Here is an 18,483-nt window from a genome sequence, read left to right on the forward strand (position 1 = left end):
TAATGATTTTATTTTATTTCTGATCGTTTGCTAATTTACAGATGCACGTCAAACCTTTCAGGCTGTAAACTGCCGTGACGGAAATTCACCCTTCCTTGGGACGGGAATCCCCGGCGTCCTGCAGCACCACAAACCCCACTCCGCGCCGCCTCGACGCTTTTCCCCCCGCGCACCGTTTACATTCTCAGCGTCCCTCCCATCCTCTCGCCCGCCGCCAGGGCAGGGCAGGGCCGTCCCCCAGCTTGTACTTTTCCACTTTGACCCCGAAACGCGGATTTTCGGGACGTCACGGAAAGCCCCGCCTCGCCGGGGGCGGTGACGTCACGCCCAGCCGCTCTCAGAGCCCCGTGACGTCACGCCGTGAGCTGGGGCGGGGGCCGAGGGGCCGGAGGTGGGCACGGCGCGGGGCTCGAGCCGCAGCGCTGCGGTGGGCGGAGGAGGCGGCCCGGCCCGGCCCGGCCCCGGGGCGGACTCAGTGCCGGGCGGGGCGGACCGCGGCGCCGTGGGCGTGCGGGAGCGGCTCGGAGCGGAGCGGCGGTCACCTCGCGGTTCTCCTCTCGCGGCGGCGACGATGCAGGCGGAGTCGGGGATCGTGCCGGACTTCGAGGTGGGCGAGGAGTTCCACGAGGAGCCCAAGACGTACTACGAGCTGAAGAGTCAGCCCCTTAAGAGCAGGTGGGAGGCGGACGGGCCGCGGAGGACGCGCCGTCCTGGCGTGGATCGGAGCGCGGGGGGAGGGGGAAGGGTGCGGGCAGAGAGCGATGAACGGCGGCGGAGGGGAACGTCCCGCGGAGCAGAGCGCTAAAAGCAGCCATTGAGCCGGTGCTTCGTGCAAGAATGGCAGTTTTGTTCGGCCTGCGCGGGGCGGGCCCGTCCCCGCCGGGTCATTATGTAAAGGGCATTGTCGGCGGGGCACGGGGCCGGCTGCCCTGCGATGCAACGCAATGCGATGCAACGCACGGTCCCGCCGAGCCCCGCACACCGCAGCCCCGCACGGGGACGGGCGGTGCGCTCCGGGCTGTGCGCTTTGGGAGCGCGGTCGCCGCAAGGTCTCGCGTTCCCGGGCCGCTCTCTTTCATTTGACTTTGAAAGCAGGTGTGTTGTGTGCGAGAGCTGGGGATTGGAAACTTTCGGCGAGGCGTGTCGGCTTCTTCCTGAAGTGTTTTTTTCCGGGGATACGCGCTTTATTCTTATCTGAAGCGGCTGTGTTGCTTATATATATACACATATATATACATGTATATATAAAAGGGAATAAAACCACGGAGGGTTCTGTTTCTTGTGGGGTGTTGCTGTGCCTGGTGGCTGGAGGTGCACCCCCCGTGCTCTGAGCCCTCCCCCTCCTCCTGTGTGCCTCCACTCCGACCCCAGGGCTGGCAGCAAACCCTCACCCGAGCATCAGGTTCTTGCTGTGGGTCTGTCTCGTTGCATCCTGCCTTCACAGTCACGGCTTGCAGTTCCAGACAATGCTCTGTGGTCTGTGCGTGTAGTTGGAAAATGAATGGGAGGGTAAATGTTAAAAACTGCTGGAGTGAACTTGGATTGTGCTGCCTGTCAGGTGGACTTCAAAGGGCATAAAGGGACTTTTTGAAGCACAGCAGACTCGTGGTAAAGGACAGAAAGGGTGCAGAAGAGGTGGACCTGCTGCTGGGGGGCAGCCAGAGTGGCACTGGGTCAGTGACCATGTTCTAGTGGTCACTGTGCAGGTCACCAACACCTTGCACAGCAGTCAGCCCGGGTTGTAGCAGCCACAGGTTCTGGCTGGTGTGCAAGCAACTGTCCCTTTGCAGTCATCACCTCTGCCAGCTGTAAGCTGTCTTGCACAAATGTTACAAGTGCTTTTGACTCTTGGGATGTGATGCCTTGAGACCTGTGGGCTTCCCTGACTTTCCCCAGCATGTTGATGTGCTGACATTGCTGTGTCACCCACTGGCTCGTGTGCAGCTGTCACTTCCAGGAGAGTCCCACCCAGCTGCCTCCTGTGCCCATTGGAGCTGAAGAGCCAAGGACCCAGATGTCTCTGCTAGGTCCATGTAAACCTGGCCCCGGAGCCAGACTGATGGGAGCTGATAACGGGTGGCAGAAGTTGCTCTCAAACCTGCTTGCTTTGTAACGTGCAGATTGTAATCTGTGGGGACTTCAGTAGTCTTTCAGTGCTGCTCAGACCTGAACCCAGTCTGACGGGTGTTTGCTGGGGAATCCAGCATTGCTGTGCTGCTTTCTCCTGTAATGTAATCAGAGTAATGGCACATCAGTGGAGCAGCAGCAGGTTAAAGCGGTGTCGTGATGGGGCTGTGGCCAGGAGAACTACTTTCTTACAATGTTCTCCACAGCCTCACCCAGGGGAAGAGGCAGAACAGAGGCAAGCACTGATGTCAGGGTATGGATGGGGCTGAATAGTGATCTTCTGTTTTCCCCTGTGAGAACTACTGATTTCCTAGCAACATTCAGGGCTTTCTCTGATGCTTTTTAACAATAAGAAGTGGGAAGCATCCTCAGCTTACTCATAGCACTGAAACTGTGAGTAGATAGAAGAAGACATGCAACTCAGCAGTATGTAGGAGTGCTAGTGGCTCTGACCCTAGAAGAAATGTTTTATTGGCACTTGAACTCAGTCCTGGCTTCCTCTTGTTCAGATAGTGCTCTCCTCCCTTCCTCCCCAGTTGCTTGTTTTTGAGTGTATGACATCCAGCTCAATATTCCTCCTTGTTGGTGTGCTCTCAGTTTGTCCATATTTCATAATTCAAATCTGCAATCCAGCGCCTCCAGGGGTCCAATAACAAAAGCTTTTTGCTGTAAATACTGTACAAAGTTGGGCCAAGCCACAGCTGAATGCTAGAGGCCGAAGAAAAATGTCAGCAAAAAGCTTTAATCACAAGGGATGAGCAGAACTCACTGGGCAAAGATGCATCTTTTCCAACCATATTTCCTAAACCCTTCAGATTTGTAAGATCCTAGCTTCTTGTACAAAGTGCTAGATACACTTTGGGTTTTCTGGAATTTGCTGTGGTCGAACATCTTTGAAAACTGAGAAGATGGTTTGGTTTCTCCAGAGTGACTCCTTGCTGTGGGAGGAAACTGGATTTGAACTCGTGCCTCAGTGGCTGGGCTTGGTTTTCTTCCCCCTCCTCACTTTCAGACATAATTCCTCTGCTGCTGTATTTTTGGAGGCCAATAGTCCTAATTTATAAGTGCATACTCTTGAGTACATACATGCTTGTATAATGAACAGGTAAATAGTTTCCTTTTTGGTGCAAGCAGTGCACAATGAAATGGGTGGAGTTTTATTTTCAGACAATCGATTGAAGAAAGCATCAGCAGTTGCCAGAAGTAAACACAGATGCCACCTCTGCACACAGTCACCAGAACACTGTTATGGTACATCTGTCACAGAGCTAACGTGGTTTCTTTAAATCATTTAGTTTGTTAAAGCTCTGGGTATCAAACTGGGATCTGCAAGGGAAGACCTCACAGCCTGCAGCTGTTGCTCCCAGTTGCTGTAATATTTACCTTGTCCTGCTGCCTATTCTGCATGCAGTTACTGCTTACTGACCCAGCTCCTGCCCTGTTCTATGTGCTTTTCCCTTTGGATGAATATTGAGTGAGTACCACTGAAAGCACAGCTTGACCTGCTGAGATGCACACAGTGCTCTGAAGTGACCCGAAAGTAGCAGAGAAAAAATAAATTCAAATGCGTTTGTGTTTTGATTCTGTGTAATGTGTGTGCATTCGTATGAGCGACCTCTGAAGTGCCAGGACATAATTATCAGCTGTTGTCATTCACTTCCTTGCTCTAAATAAAGCCACATACCTGGAGTTAAGTTGCTTTTGGTTGTGCCCTTTTGCAGCCAATGTATATTCAGACTGGTTGAAAGCACTGGAATAATCCAGCTACTGGGGTTATTTTTAGTGGAAAAAATTATTAGGAAATGCTTTTAAGTTGTGTGTTACTTGCAGAGGAAGCTTGTTCTTGCTTTATGAGCAATAGCATTGAGCTGTAGAGTTTGTCATTGCTGTGGCAGTGATGTAAGCTGTCGGTGCCTTACTTCCATCTGCCTGCACCTCCCCTCTGCCCAGCTGGGATCCCCTGGAGAGCACTTGCTTTCTCCTGCTGCTGTGCTAAACACTGAAGACTGAATTTAGTAATAACTTTCCTTATAACGCCTGTTGTTTGTTGAGGAAATGTTAATGTAACCAGAGGCAAACATTTCTGAGCTGTGTGCTTACTCTGGAGCCAAACAGGACTCTTCTGAAGCGCCTCAATCTGCAGATGATCAAAATTAATTTTGCGAATGAACTTTGCAGTGTGATTAAATTTGAACTTGATTACACGAGGCTTCTCGTCACGGAATTTGTGCATTACTGGAGGTAGTCTTCGTACCACTGCTATTTACAGATCATATTTAAGTGTTTTATATTCTGGTTGGGTTCTGCAATGCAGTTTGTTCAAGCTACTGCTTACATCTGTTCCAGTTGTGCAAGAAGTGGAAAATAGACTTTATTTAGAACTGGTCACATGTGCTCGCATCCAGGAACCGTGTCTCAGCACACTTAAAAAAATAAAAATCTATCTTGGAGGAACAGATTTTAAAAGTTCCTGAAATATTTTACTGTCTGTTACGATGATCATTATGTATTTGAGACTAAAAGGTAATAATATTGGAGTTGGAAGTGGCATGTGGCTTGTGCTGGCTGAAGGCAAGGGTGGGAGCCTGAGCTGAGGGCTGGGGGAGCAGAGCTGAGCCAGAGGTCTGTGTCTTTGAAATGTCTTCCGTCGTGTTTCTGCCAGTGAGTCAGTAATCCCACGTTTGCTCTGCACCTCGTGTTCACTTCACTCGAAGGAAACCCTGTCAGCCAAATATTCTTGTGTCCTTTTATTTTTGAAAATGGACTTAAAAGGAACGGCTGTGATTGGCGTCTCTGTTGTGTAAACATATGGAGACAATAAGAAGTTGCACCAAAAAAATGGTATTTCTTTTGTATTAGGAGCTGGTACTGATCTTTGCAACAGAGCATTTTCCATTGTGAAAGATTCCAGTGACCTTTTCTCTTTAGAGGCACTCTGCTATTTGCAGTAGGCCTTTGCTGTTCAGCACAGAAATAGCCCATGAAATTCTGTTCAGCATTTGCTTTGATAGGAGCTATTAAACGTTACCTTTTCGCTTCCCCGGCCTGCTTTTCTCAGGAGATCTCTGCTTGGCTGCCAAGCTCATCATGCAGCACGCAGATATTTTGGGACGGAGCTGACTGCACTGACTCTGCACCTTTCGGCAGATGCACGTCTTTTGGTTTCATTTATTGAGCTATTGGCTGCATTTGTTGTGAGTACGTATGCTCTGCATGAAGTAAATCCATGCCTGGCTGCCAAGCTTTGCTTGCTATCTAGGTCTGATTTCGAGAATGCAAGTTTCAACTGGGATCAGTGTGTTTTTCTATGGAGCTCATTCTGTGCTGCGTGTGTTTGCATTGTCCCACTCCCTGTGATGGTCTCAGAGAGCTGTTGGAGGCAATGGGACTAACTCCTGCTGCACTGTGTGCTCAGGGTCTAGAAGAGAGCAAAAGAGACTCTTGTATGCATTATCTTACTCCTGAATTTTTCCCATCTCTTAAGGTGAGAAGTGTAATAGGAAGAAATCTGTGTGGCTGTTAAAAACAAGAGTACAGAAGATACCCCCCGTTTCTGTTCTGCATTCCCAAAGGAGCCACTTTGAGATGCTGAAACAGGAATAATGTTCTGTTTACTTTCCTGCTAAAAATTGAAATTGCATGTTGACTGCTAATTGTCTTCAGAACACGGTCTGCCATTTCAGCTCTGAGAACAAAATGAGAGTCCAGCTTTCGTTAGGCTGCTCGGGCCCTTGGCCATTATTGTCTGTCTATTTCCATTTAAGATTCTAAGATTCTAAGTATTATTGTAGTGTTTGTGCTTGATAAAATTTATTGTCTTTTCCTATCATTTTTGCTGGAGCAGAGACAGTGTGATGAGGCAGGATAGTCTGGCAGATCTTGCTGTACTGTTAACTACTACATCACTATATATTATACTAGTGCCTGTTTCGCTGCTGGGAAGTGGAATGCAACTACTGACTTGCATATAATTTCACACTTCATTTCATACAGTGGAATGGGGGGAGGAAAACAGCTTAGGGAAAAGCATCATCTTCTAGACTTGTGGCAAAATAATACCACTGCTTCACCTGCAGCAGCTGTGAAGTGCTGGTGCTGATTTGAGCTTCAGAACTGCTCCAGTGTGCCCCCAGCCCTCGTGCCCAGGGATGGCTGGAGGCACAGTTTGTGCTGAGGCTGTGCCAGTGCTACACGGGCACCTGCAGCAGTTGTGTGCCTTCTCAAAGCACTCTGTCCCAGTAATGTTGGCCTTAGGTCACCTTGTGACTCACACAGGCCTTACTGTTGATGTCTACAGGCTTCACCTGAAAGCAGGGATTTTAAAGAGGTTGTTCATGGCGTGGGTATCGTTGCTACACATAGAAGAGTTGTAAAGATGGATAAGGAAGGCTTAGAATGCAGCTGCTAGTTTGTACTTCAGCCGCTAACAGCGTGCTTGGATCACGCTCACTTTTTCTGGTAGCATCTCTGCTGCAAGGGCTGCTGTTGTTTGTGTTAGAAGCTTTCTGCTCAGCGTGCAGCTGTGGCCGGGTGGCTCGTACCATTTCCTTCAGTGCTCCGTGGTTCAGAGCAACTGGTGTGCAGCCCCCTGCCCTGCCCTGCTGCCAGCAGCTGCTGCGAGGACCGGCCGGGCAGGTTGAGGACAGAAATGTGTTGCTGCTGTATATAATTACAGCTTCCAGCGTCAGCCGGCAGGACTGCTCGCTGCGATGATTGGTGCCTGTACTGCTATGTAAAGCAGAATGTGAGCTTAATGCTGGGTTTGGGCTACTATTTTAATATTGTAATTAGCAGCCTTTAGCAGTAAACAAGTTTTTTTTTTTTTAATCAGTTCCATGAAGATTATGCTTTCACAATTTAAGCAGACGTGTGTTTGCAGACATGGGGAGTTTGCTTTGGGAGTTGTGTATTACTTGGAGGAGAAGAACAAACAAATACCCTGTTTTTTTTTTTGCCCTCTATACCTGGTGTATATTGGGTTTGCTTTTGGGCAGCTGGAGGGTGATCCTGCAGTGGCTATTTAGTGAGAATGTTTCATCTAAGAACAACTGACACGTTTGAGGCAATGTGGCAATCTCTTGGATTCATCCTTTTTAAATGCTTCCCAAAAAACCCGTGGTCTAGTTTCACAGGTATGTTCTGTCTCCCTTTGTGCTGTTCTTTTGACACAAAATGAACTTAAACCTGTCTCAAGCTGCTGCTTTCGATGTTTGGCTGTGCATTGTGTTGGATATTAGGAAAAATCTGTTCTCAGAGTGGCAAGGCATTGGCACAGTGGTGGGGTCACCGTCCCTGGAGGTGTCCAGGAACAAGGTAGATACGGCACTGAGGGAGGTGGTCAGTGGCCGTGGTGGGGGTGTGTTGGGGTTGGATTAGGTGACCTTAGAGATCTTTTCCAACCTTAATGATTCTATGATAGTAGACTCAGGTGGCTCATTGTGCTGAGCCAACCTGGCTTTCTCCACCTACTGGTTGCAAAGAGTGAAGAGGCGAGGGCTGAAGTTGTAGGGAGCTGTAAGGTTTGTATCTGCTCAGAACTTCATGGGTGTGTGTGCAAGGGTGATGTGCCTGGTTTGGCCTGTTGTGCCATTAAAGGATGTACTTGGTCTGAAATTGAAGAAGATAGGACTTTACATGGGGAAAATTAGTGTTTTGGGTATATGGAAAGATGTTAATCAGCTTTGAGATATTTTAGGCGTTGGAAACTTGCCAAGTTGATGTGCCTGTAAGCATTAGTCCAGTAAAAGATTGTGCACTTTCAAAGTGCGGATGCTACAACACCAATCCTCTTCTTCGTGGTATGTAGCAGCACAAAGTGCTATACAAAGAGTAGAAACCTGACAGGGCAGGGATTTTGGATTCAGAGAAACCAGAGGAGTAACAAGAAAAAGAAGTGGGAACCACTGGAATGTTCTGAATGAGGGATGCTTCAGAGAATGGAGAAAGGGATGATTAACGATCTTTACTAATCTTACTCCCAGCCATCCTGTTGTAACATGTAAACACATACAGAAAATAGGAGTTACTGTGATTCTTTCTGGATGAGAAGAAGGCAGCTGGAAGACTTGGGATGGAGCTTATTCGACTGTGAGCTGCTTCAGGGTGAGGAGATGGAAGCAGGCACTGGGAGCTGCCAGACTCTGAGAGGTGAGGAGTAGGGGTAGGAGGGGGCTGTGCTCCTGGAGCTTCACAGTGCCGGGAGCTGAAAAGGGATCGTTGGGGGATCTGGAATGGGAGAGCCTGGCTCAGCCTGCTTTGTACAAGTTTGCCGCTTCTTTTTAGGATTCTTTAAATAAAGAGGGAGAATTTGTGTAAAAGAAGGTTTATTTTGGATGTGCTTTTTCTGGATGTGACCCTGTGTGGTAATACGAGACTGTAAAGCCAGAGTAGCAGTACAGAGGGAGAGCGCATAAACCAGCCCCTTCCTTCTCACAGTGTTTGTGTACCTCGCTCTAAATAAATAAGTAACAACCCCGGGGTGTGAAATCAGAAATGAGATATGTCAACACGCAGAAAGGAGGTGATCTTACAGAGAAGCAAAGGGGAAGAACTCACTGTGGGCTGCTAGGAGCACAAAGAAGCATGGGGCCTCTGCAGTGGGTCCCTTGGGATGCCATTAACTATTGTTTGGGTTTCTACTCTGCAGTCTTTGTTTGTACCAAATATTTACAGTTTTAGCAAGTTCAGCCCAGCCAAAGACACATCCCGGATGTCAGTTTGCCTAGTGAAGGCATGGGCACACTTAAGAGATGTGGGGATTACTTGTTTATTTCTTGCTGTAAGACGAAAGCTGTTATCTGATATTCCACCCTTGGAGAAGGCATAGTGTAAATCTGTTAAGCTGCTCCTTTGTTTGTTAGTTTTGTGCATAATGAGTTTGGAATTTAAGATTGGTGGTGTGCTGTGCAACTGCTTATTTTGTGACCTCATCCTCCTGCTCTGCTTGTCCACCTGTCACATCCTGTTGGGCACCTAGGGCTATGTTCCTTTGGTTTTGCATTGCATCATCTCCTTTTTGTGTGCTCTGCTCCTCAGTGGAATTAGAGAGAGGAAAAAAAGATACCCAAACAAATAAAAACAGCAATGAAGAACAACAACCAAAAAAGAACAACACCACCACCACCAACAAAAAAACACCCTGCAAAAAAAACCAACAGAAAATACACCCACGAGAAGTAGGTGTTCAGATTCATTACAGAATGCGTGGGGAAAATGTGGCTTCCGAGAACCACGGAGTGGTTTGGGGTGGAGTGGACCTTCTGGGATCCCTCATCCAGACCACGTGTCCTGAACAAGGGATGTTTCTCACAAGTCCAGGCTGCCCAGAGCTCTGCTGCCAAGGCCTTGTGGGGAGTGGCATACTGAGTGGGGCATTGCCTGACTCAGCCAGTGGGGGATGTAAGAGTATATACTGCAGACATCCATGTTTTTTGTGTTTAGTGCTGTCCCTTGAAGGCTTATTTAACTGTTTCAGGTGGGTTGTCGCTAAACCTTTTTTTCAGAGCAAGGCTCCAAAGATGGTTCTGCTCCCACACAGCTGGAGAAAAGCAGATAACTCAATCTTATCTGCTCAGGATGTGGAAGTTTGGAGTCCCATTCTTCTCTCTGTGTAACCCAAAATACAGGTCTGAATGTGACCACCACTCTTCAGAAGTGTTCAAACCAACGAGCCATGCGATTTTCAAGGTGTATCTTCAACAAGTGCTACTCCATTTTGCCTTGTGTAATGTTCTTTGAGCTGGTAGGAGAGGGAGTGGCTTAGTAACACAGTGTGCATTCACCTGGGATTGTTCTCACTCTACTTCAGAAAATAATGTTTTTTTTTTTGAGTGGAAGCACAGAGGACATGCTCACAAATTAGATCTTTTTCAGCCCCATCTGTTTCTTAAAGGCAGTTAGCCAAGTTTCAGCAATTGGGGTCACAGCTTGAAATACAGGGAGCTGCGTGAAATCTGAGTGGTGATGTTTGTGGCACAGGCAGTGGGATGAAGGCGGAGCATTCCTAGAGTTATGGGAAGCAGAGGGTTAGCAGAAGGTGAGGAAACTGGCTCTGGAATTGTTCATCAAAGGGCTTCTTTTAGTGGTATATATTGGTAGAGAAGAATATGAGGAGTGGAGACACATACAGGTCACTTTGTGAAAGGACTTCATCTTTTAGCAATGCAAAATAGTGCGTAGTGCAGCAAGAGAGGCTAGAACTATAAAAGCAGGTAATTTCCAAGGAGCAAAGTGATTAAGGCAGGAGATAGTGCCATAATCTTGTTCCGTCACAGGCTTGTTTTTTGGAGTTTAGCTTGTTGCACAATTTACAGTTTCAATCTAATTGCAAAACTGTTCTGCAAGTGATAATTTGGTTCTCAGCTAACACAGCTTTTGGTATTTACCGCACAAAGTGTGCCCGAGAGCTGCTGGCCCTGCAGATGCTGGGGTGACTCTTTCATGTGGCACGGATAGCTGCGTGGAACCTTTCTGTCTTGGGAGGATCTGGGAGGTACCAGCCCTTCCTCGTGGTGATGCTACGGGAAGAAATATCAATCTTGAAATAAAATGAAATGGTGCTGTTGGATTTGAACGATTTCAGGCGCTGTCGTACCATTATCCGTTTAACATCTGTCACTTAATGTCTTTGTGCTGAGGAAAGACTGGGTTTATAAAGTGACATGATGCAGAAAGTCTCAGCATCTTTGTTATTGTTTGCCTTTGTTATTGCTTTCAGTGTTTTTATTATTGTTTTTACTTTTTTTTTCTTGTGGCAAGGAGTTTCATATCTCTTGAAATTCCAATTTTGTAATCACTATTTTCAAGACAGTCTTCCCTGCATTGAAGTGCTGCAGAATCAGGCTGTGCTTTTGGGAAGTGCTAAATTTGGCTGCTTGCAGACTCATCCCGAGTACTGAAGACGTTCAGTAGGTGCTGTTTGATTTCATGCAGGGCTATAAGGAGCACTTGGCTTTGGGAGCTCTGATGGAAATGTAGTTCTTCCCTTCTGTATGGGAAAAATCAGTGATGAAATTAGAAACTGAGTGCACTTCAGCTGTTGAGACTTTAGTAGCCTGCAGAGTACCCTTGGCAGCAGAAAGACGGGTGCTCTAGAACTGCAAGATTGTACTGATTGTATTGCATTTCTGCTGGAACAAAAATGTAACTGGTTCAGCATTTGCACGTTTCACTTGTGTATTGTTTTCGCTTTATTTTGTGCATTTAGAGAACGCTGTGCTCAGCAAACTGCTGCTTTAGTATTTTCTGTGGAATGGAAACCATCTGGATAATTTAACTGAATTGTATCTAAGGTCTTGGTAACAGGCTCTATTCTGTTTCTTGGCATCTTGCTTGAAGAAGATGAGAATTTGAGTTGAAATTCAAGAACTTAAATATGGGCTGGTTTATGACCTGGAATTTTAGAAGCAACTTCAGCTTATTTGAAATCTTAAAGGTGCTCAGCATATTAAAATGCTGTATGGTCTCTCCCTAAAGCATTTTCCCTGAGGAAATGCTTGCTGTAGGGCTTTTTCTTTCTTTCCCTAATGTGCTTTGAATCCGATGTGTAGTGGGAGCTGCAAGTTAGGAAGGTGTTCAGCATTCATGCTGTGGCTGCTTTGAAAGAGAGCTGTCATAAATGCACACTAAAGTTAAGCGTATGCTTAAAGGCTTTCCTTAATTAAACTGCAGCTCAGAAAAACCCTTCAATATATTCTTTATTCCAGAATTTGAATTAAATCAATTGGTTCTGTACGCATAGGTTTAAACTTGTTGCAGCCCTCGGGTAACAAATACATAGGAGTCCTCCATCCTTGATCCAGCAAACCTGTAGCACAGGAGCTGTGCTGCTATGCTGAGGTTTCAGTAGATGGTTTAAACACAGCACTGGATTGGAAGAAGAGCATTCAGCTTATGGCAGGTTGTTAAATCCAATGGACTTCTGAGCCTGATGCTATGAATTGGTGTATTGCTCTTCCATTGATTGCATAAGAAAGGCAAGTAAAAAAAAAATCCCCTTAAGAAAAGCCAAATGCGTTATCTTTTTGACATTTAAGACACTTAAGATCTTTTTGATATGGGATGGTGAACAGGAAGACCACCACCAGTCAGACTTTTCCTTTCCCCCCCCCCCCCCCCAAAAGAAAAAAAAGAGTTAACCACCCATTTACTTTCTGATGTCCTGATTATAACGTTGGTTTGTGTTATTTGATTTTATTCTGAGTGAGATGAAGGGAAGAGATAACATTCTTAGCATTGGAAAGTTGTAGGCGTTGGAGAGAGAGGCGGTTAGATTTGCCTAAATCATGATGAATGATTCCTTGAATGCTTTGTGTGCCCATGGTGTTGGCACATGTTCTCATGTGGTTCATCCAGAAGATGGAGTGTTATGTGACTGCAGCATTCTGAATGGGAGCTCTGCTGCTGACCTACTCTCAGATCTCACGTGGAAAGGTTCTGCATGTTTGGAGTAGGCCTGCTTTCAAGTGTTCAGTTGCTGCTGGTGTGGAGTCATGTCATTGAGCTATGTCTTGTTGGCATTGTGTTCTTCCAAAGTTGGAGAGCCTGCAGCTCCTTCGGGGGTCCTGTTCCAGCCTTAGACTGAGCGCACAGTAGAGCTGGTGTATGGTTATTTATTTTTGCTTCACTTGTACCCAACTTAGATAGGAAGTACTTGTTGAATTTTGTATCACTGCATCCAACTTTGTATCACTGTGGGTTTGCAGGAGGCTGAACCCTTTCACCTGTTTTGTGCTGTTTCAGCTCGGCTTTTTAAGTTGGGCAAGGGGAGTAATTTCTTAATTTTAACTGTTGTGGTTGGTCATTCAATCAAGCAGTTGTCTGGGCATCAGTAGGGTGGTCAATCCTTGCATCCTTTGCCTTGCCTTGGAGATGGCTAGGTTTTCTTCCTTGCTGTCTTGCTCCCCCTCACAGCAGGGATGCAAAGCACCCTGCAGCACAGTGTTGCATGTAATAAGCACTTCAGCTTTGATGCAGAGGTGTCCGGTGCACAGAGCTGTGCCTCAGTGCTGTTTGTGCAAAGCATCTGACAAATGCTCATCACCTGTGATGTTATCAGCGCTGCTTAATGTGTAAAGTAATAATTCCATGGGGCTGTTGACTAAAATATTCCAGCTCTTTGATGCACCAGCACTAACTTGTCTGTTATGAATTCATGCATCAAGTCAAAATTGCTTTTAAAATAGTAAACATGAACTTTGGCCGTTTCTTGCTCTAGGGATAATTCTAGAATGTGTTCTTCAGCGCACAGTGCCTTCTGTGACATAGAACTGCTTCTGTGTTCCTAAGGACAGCATACAAGCTTTGTTCAACAAATAACACATGGAGTTGAGTATCTTGACTGTTCTGGCATTGGTTGTCCTGTGTGAAGTTATCCAGGGCTACATTTCAGTGGTCGGTGGTTTGTTTTTGGCAGCTTCAGGGGCCAGCAAACTGGAGAGCTTACAGAAATTGAGTGCAAATCTTTAACAGGGCTGTTGATAGCAAATAAGAGCTGGGTGCTATGCCATGCCATGGCAGTCTTTTTGGTATCAGATGCAGCAGTGAACGTGTGCTGACCGTACAGGCTCCAGTTTGTGCTATATTGTCAGGCTCTGACATGTTTTGGTAACAGTAGTTGACTGGGAATAGCAGAACATCAAGTATGGAAAATAAACCATGTTTACTGCTCCTGTTTTTTTTTCTTTTTTTGTTCCTTCTGCATTTCCAGTAAGTGTTGAGAAATGAGCAGAAAGTTAAGGGTGGGTGTTTTCCCAGAGCAGCATGTTCTAGGGGAGAGGCTTGATGTCTTTCTGCCACTCAGAAGCACTGAGGGAAACTGAGACCCTGAGCTGGCAGGGCCCGGTCACTGTGCAAGCTGCTGCTTAGTAAAGCTGTCCGGGCAGTTTAACTCTGCAGTTCTGAACTTCAATTAAGTTGTCAGGTTTAGCATTGCTTTAGGCATTAATAGAGTTTTACTCTCACTTAAAAATCTGGTTTAGTAATTAACCTCTGTGTTATTCTGGAGTACAGATGTTGTTTGTTTAGTGCAGCAAATCTAGTGTCACGTGAATTAAAACATGAAAGATGCTCAGTAATGAGAAATTGAAATAGGAAAGTACAGAAATTTGATGATATGCAGTTTAGAGGGAACTGTGCTAGATGCCCAGCTCTTAATAAAAAGCCGTGTGAAGGTGCTGCTTCACCTCTGCATCTGGATAGTTGAGGGATGTTCTGAGTTAAATGGGAACTGTAATGGATTTCTCTTGTTGCATGTTGACTTGTGGTTGCACTCGGTCAATGGCACAGCTTCTGCAATGTGGGTTTGGGTGACAGTGACAGTGTAGTTGCCAGGAGGTGCAGGGTGCTCAGATGCTGGATGAGAAGTGACAAGAGGACTGTGGAACTGCTCCCACAGTTTTAACTTTCCCCAGAAAATGACAGGCTTAGAGCTGTCCCATCAGTGCAGTAGGACCCATGGCTCTATGCTTTCCAGGACTGGAGGGATAATATCTCGCTGATTCATACAGGCTGACTTGCTTTCTTGTGCCCCAGCATTTCCCTCGTACTATTGGGAGGTGGGATGTGATGGAGAGGAGCTGGGAAAGCAGGCAGTAGCAGCAGGCAGCTGCCATGCCAGTGTAGTGCTCAGGCTGTAGCCCTAACACGCTCCAGAACAAAACATTCTCGTGCTAAGTCTCCTCCAGTACGTTTCAGAGGTAAGTTTGCAGGAGTGGAGGCTTGGTGTTTCCACAGCCCTGTCCTGTATAGCTTGGAAATGTGGAATCCAAGCCTTAGTTGTTTCTAACGTTTGAGTGATTTAAGGAGGAAAAGAAATAGCTTCTTATCTATTACCTAACTACTCTACTTCCAAGGCAGTAATTTGGGGTAAAAGTTCATCTCCTGTTTGCCAGCAGGACTATGCACTGCTTGGGGAGTGGCTTTGGGCTACATCTGATGTCCTGCGGCTGTGGGCTGCTTCTGGGAGGGATGACTGTGCCTCCAGCCACAGGCCTGCTCCATCCTTGCTGAAGGAGCAAGCAGATGAGGCAGCTCCTCTTCTGCTGTGCCTCTCATTGAGGCAGAGGTAAAGGTCCACATGTGCCCCAAAAAGCCATGTTTTCCTTCAGCTCATGGCTGTGTGCTGTGGCTGCAAAATGACAAAACCCAACCCAAGGAGGTTGAGGACCATGACATGGGAGGGTAGGTCTCCTTCCGTAGCAGCTTGCATTTACATGGAGTTTAGTGAGACGTAAAACCATACCACTGATTTAAAATCAAAGCAAAAGGGATCTGTGGTTGTATGGCAGCCAACTGGCCCGTGCTTTGGTTTGTATGTGGCTGAATGTTGCTGCCATAAAGCCAGCATTCCTGTGAGAAACGTGACTCATATCGTGCCTGCATTCAATGAAATGAATGGGTTTGGTTTGATGACTTTGTCGTTGATTTTTAATGTACTGAATTTTTTAAATGAGAGAGTGGTAATGCCAGCATTCTGGTAACCTGATAGGGCTCCCTTTTCCAGCTTTATACTGTTCTGTGGGCATCACATCCCAAATGCACTGAATCACTGAGCTAATCATCTTACGGCTCGTGCATAGTTGAGTTAATTCTGTGTAATAATTTACTGATGTCAGCTATGCTGCGGTAGTTATCTATGTGCAAAGTCCTGGTTCATAGCAAATATGGTGTAATGCTCATTAACACAAACCTCTCTGGCCGTAGGCTAAGCTGTCTTAGTACACATTTGCTATGATCTAACAGCACACGTGACTGCGCTTGCTCCTCAGCTGCTGAATGGTAACTTGTTAAACCAAGGTGTTTAGGTTGGCTGACTGAGCCTCCCTGCCACCATCCAGATCTGGACTCAGTTGCTTTGATTGTGGCCATGATGTCCAAGCCATCCTGTCTTAATGTTTTCCATAGAAGACAAATGCATTTTCCACAGGAGACAGAAAATGCATATGATGGATGAAACAGGGTTGAATTCTTCCAGTGTGTAGCCACGGCTGGTAACTGTGGACTAGTTTAGCAGGGTTCACATCTGTGTTAGCTTTCTGAAGACAACATGAAGCTATTATGCAGTTACTACCCACTCCAGGATTTGCACATCAATTAAGAGAGGCTGCTTACTCATGCTCCTCAAAAGTTGTGCCAAAATAGCAGTTACATTATGTCAGAGCCCATATTTTCATCCAGGACAATTAATCGGGATGTAAACCTTGTTTCTCCTCCATAGCATTGTGTATGTGCCTGGGACTTTGATACAGGGTGCTTCAGAAGGTTCAAGAAGGCTCCTCTGTAGCTGGCACACATCAGGGAAATTATGATGAAATGTGATGTTATTTTTCCAGCAGTGCATCTGGGAAGTTCCAACAAGAAAGTCCTCTATAAACAGCTTTGTTCTGCAGTCGTGGTTTATCCTACTTTAACACTCAGGATCCCTGCCTGGGGACCTGTGCTGCTGAGAGGTGCAGTGTGAGCCCAGAGAAAGGAGGTGCTTCACAGCGGATCTGCAACCTGAGAGGAAGGCATGGGAAACAGATGGCTGCAGGAGGAAACCACGAGGCAGTGCTGCCAGTGCAGCAAGAAGGAGTCTTTGCTCTCCCAGTGCCTGTCAGCATCCTGTATGGGTAACCTGGCACCTGCACGTCTGGGATTCTGCTTCCTAGGTCCTTCTTTCAGCAGCCTTTACGTTTCAGGTTGCCCCGCAATCCCTTTGGATCTTGTGGTTTCCTCCTCCAGCTCCTGATTGCTCCAGGAAGTCATCCATGGTGATGTAATGCTCCTGCTCTGCTTGTGTGTGCTGCAGAACCATGTCTGTTTACTTTCTTTATGCATTACTGCATGTAAAAGTTCTGCAGACAAATCTTCAATGCTGCACGGACCTCTTCAAATTAACGAAGCTGTGAATCGAATCATGGCTTTGCTAAAGCTGGTGACTTGCTTGTAACATTTCTTCTCAAATTTCAAGAGCCTGTGGTTCTGGATGCCAGCCCTGTCTCCTTGGGCAGTCGGTGGAAACTCGCTGTGGTTCTGAGATTGATGGTAGCAGAGCTGAGGACAGATGCAAAATGTCAGTTCAGATGTGGTGTGACAAGGAAGTAGTGTATTTGGAGAAGTGTCAAAACCTGTTGTAATGAAAACAGGAGAATAGTGGCTTTACTGAGGCTTCTGGCCTTAGTCAGGAACCTGGAGATCTGCCTCCTGACCTTCCAGGCTCTCTGCACATATGACCTGTCTTATGGTGCTGTATCAGAGCTTATCTCAAAGAAAAGGAGAGGCTTGAAAGTAATCCCAGGAGCTGTGTGTGCTGAGCCATGTGCAGCAGGACAGGGGTTCTGTAGAGAAAAAAGCACTGCCGTGCTGATAGCGTGGCTGAGGTCTGTTCTGTAATTCCTGATTCAGTCTTCTGCCTGCTTTGCCAAATGCCTTGTAATGCAGGGAAAACGATAACTCAGAAAAGATGATGTGCAATAAAAGTAGTAGTGCTCGCTCCAAGTCCTCCGCGCGCTAATGGCTGGATTTTCAGGCAGTGGATTCCAGTGAGGCGTGCCAACAGGCTGCATACCTGCCTCTGATGTGGCCCTCTTTCCATGAAAAGCCATCTGGGTTAGAGACAAGGGTGAAGTCACTGGGAGTCTGTGGTATCTCTGTGAATTAGATCCAATCGTGTTGTTTATTAGAAGAAATGAAGCAGCGTACCTCCTGAGGTCCTAGCTGAGATTCTTGTTTTAAGAATCCTCTCTTGCTTCCATTTATTTCTTCCCTATTGGAAAACTCATAGTGAGTGTATACATTCATCTCATTAGAGACCATCTGGAAATAGCTATAACAGACTAAATTGTGTCTGATAAAAGCCTTTTAAAGACCTTTTCTATGAGGAAAGGGAAGATGGAAGCCTGGAAAAAGATTCAACATGAAAACCAGACCATTAGATTTGGGTTTGACTATATGAACTTTTTCCAAATGAAAACATTTCCATAAGCACAGAGAAGTTAAATTACGATTGAATGCAAATGCTGAAACACTGAAACTGTACTTAGCCTGTGGCCGTTCACTTACTTTATTCTGTCCCCTTACCTTCAAGATCCAAACAACCACACCATCATTTGACCTGACAGAACTAAAGTAAATTAAGTACACATAATGCAGTAATACAGGTTGGAGAGGGAAGAGCTAAATTGAAATAAATAGTTAACTCCTGGATTTGGTTGCTCCAGAAGGCTGTGGAGGCATTAGTAGGTTCCCAAAGGGATTTGGTGCTGGAGAGGCACTGGGCAGCAGAGCACAGACAGCAGGCAGGTTCATAGAACTGTAGAATGACTTAGCTTGGAAGGGGCCTCAAGGTCATGTAGTTCAAACCCCCTCTCATGGACA

The 18,483-nt window shown here is 46.4% G+C and overlaps 1 protein-coding gene across 4 annotated transcripts in view; it reads left to right on the forward strand.

Moving 5' to 3' along the window:
- The first annotated feature begins 491 nt into the window (after positions 1 to 491).
- MITF (melanocyte inducing transcription factor) overlaps positions 492 to 18,483 on the forward strand; it is an 82,996-nt gene continuing 65,004 nt past the window's right edge. For all 4 annotated transcript variants that reach the window (XM_065749561.1, XM_065749562.1, XM_065749563.1 and 1 more), the window contains exon 1: positions 492 to 675. In XM_065749561.1, coding sequence (XP_065605633.1) covers positions 572 to 675 — 104 coding nt within the window. In that variant the 5' untranslated portion in view covers positions 492 to 571. The remainder of the gene's footprint in view (positions 676 to 18,483) is intronic.

The sequence above is a fragment of the Cyrtonyx montezumae genome, unplaced genomic scaffold, assembly GCF_038088225.1.
Source record: "Cyrtonyx montezumae isolate F1298 unplaced genomic scaffold, pur_monq_1.0 scaffold_6, whole genome shotgun sequence".
In the NCBI taxonomy this organism is placed as follows: domain Eukaryota; kingdom Metazoa; phylum Chordata; class Aves; order Galliformes; family Odontophoridae; genus Cyrtonyx; species Cyrtonyx montezumae.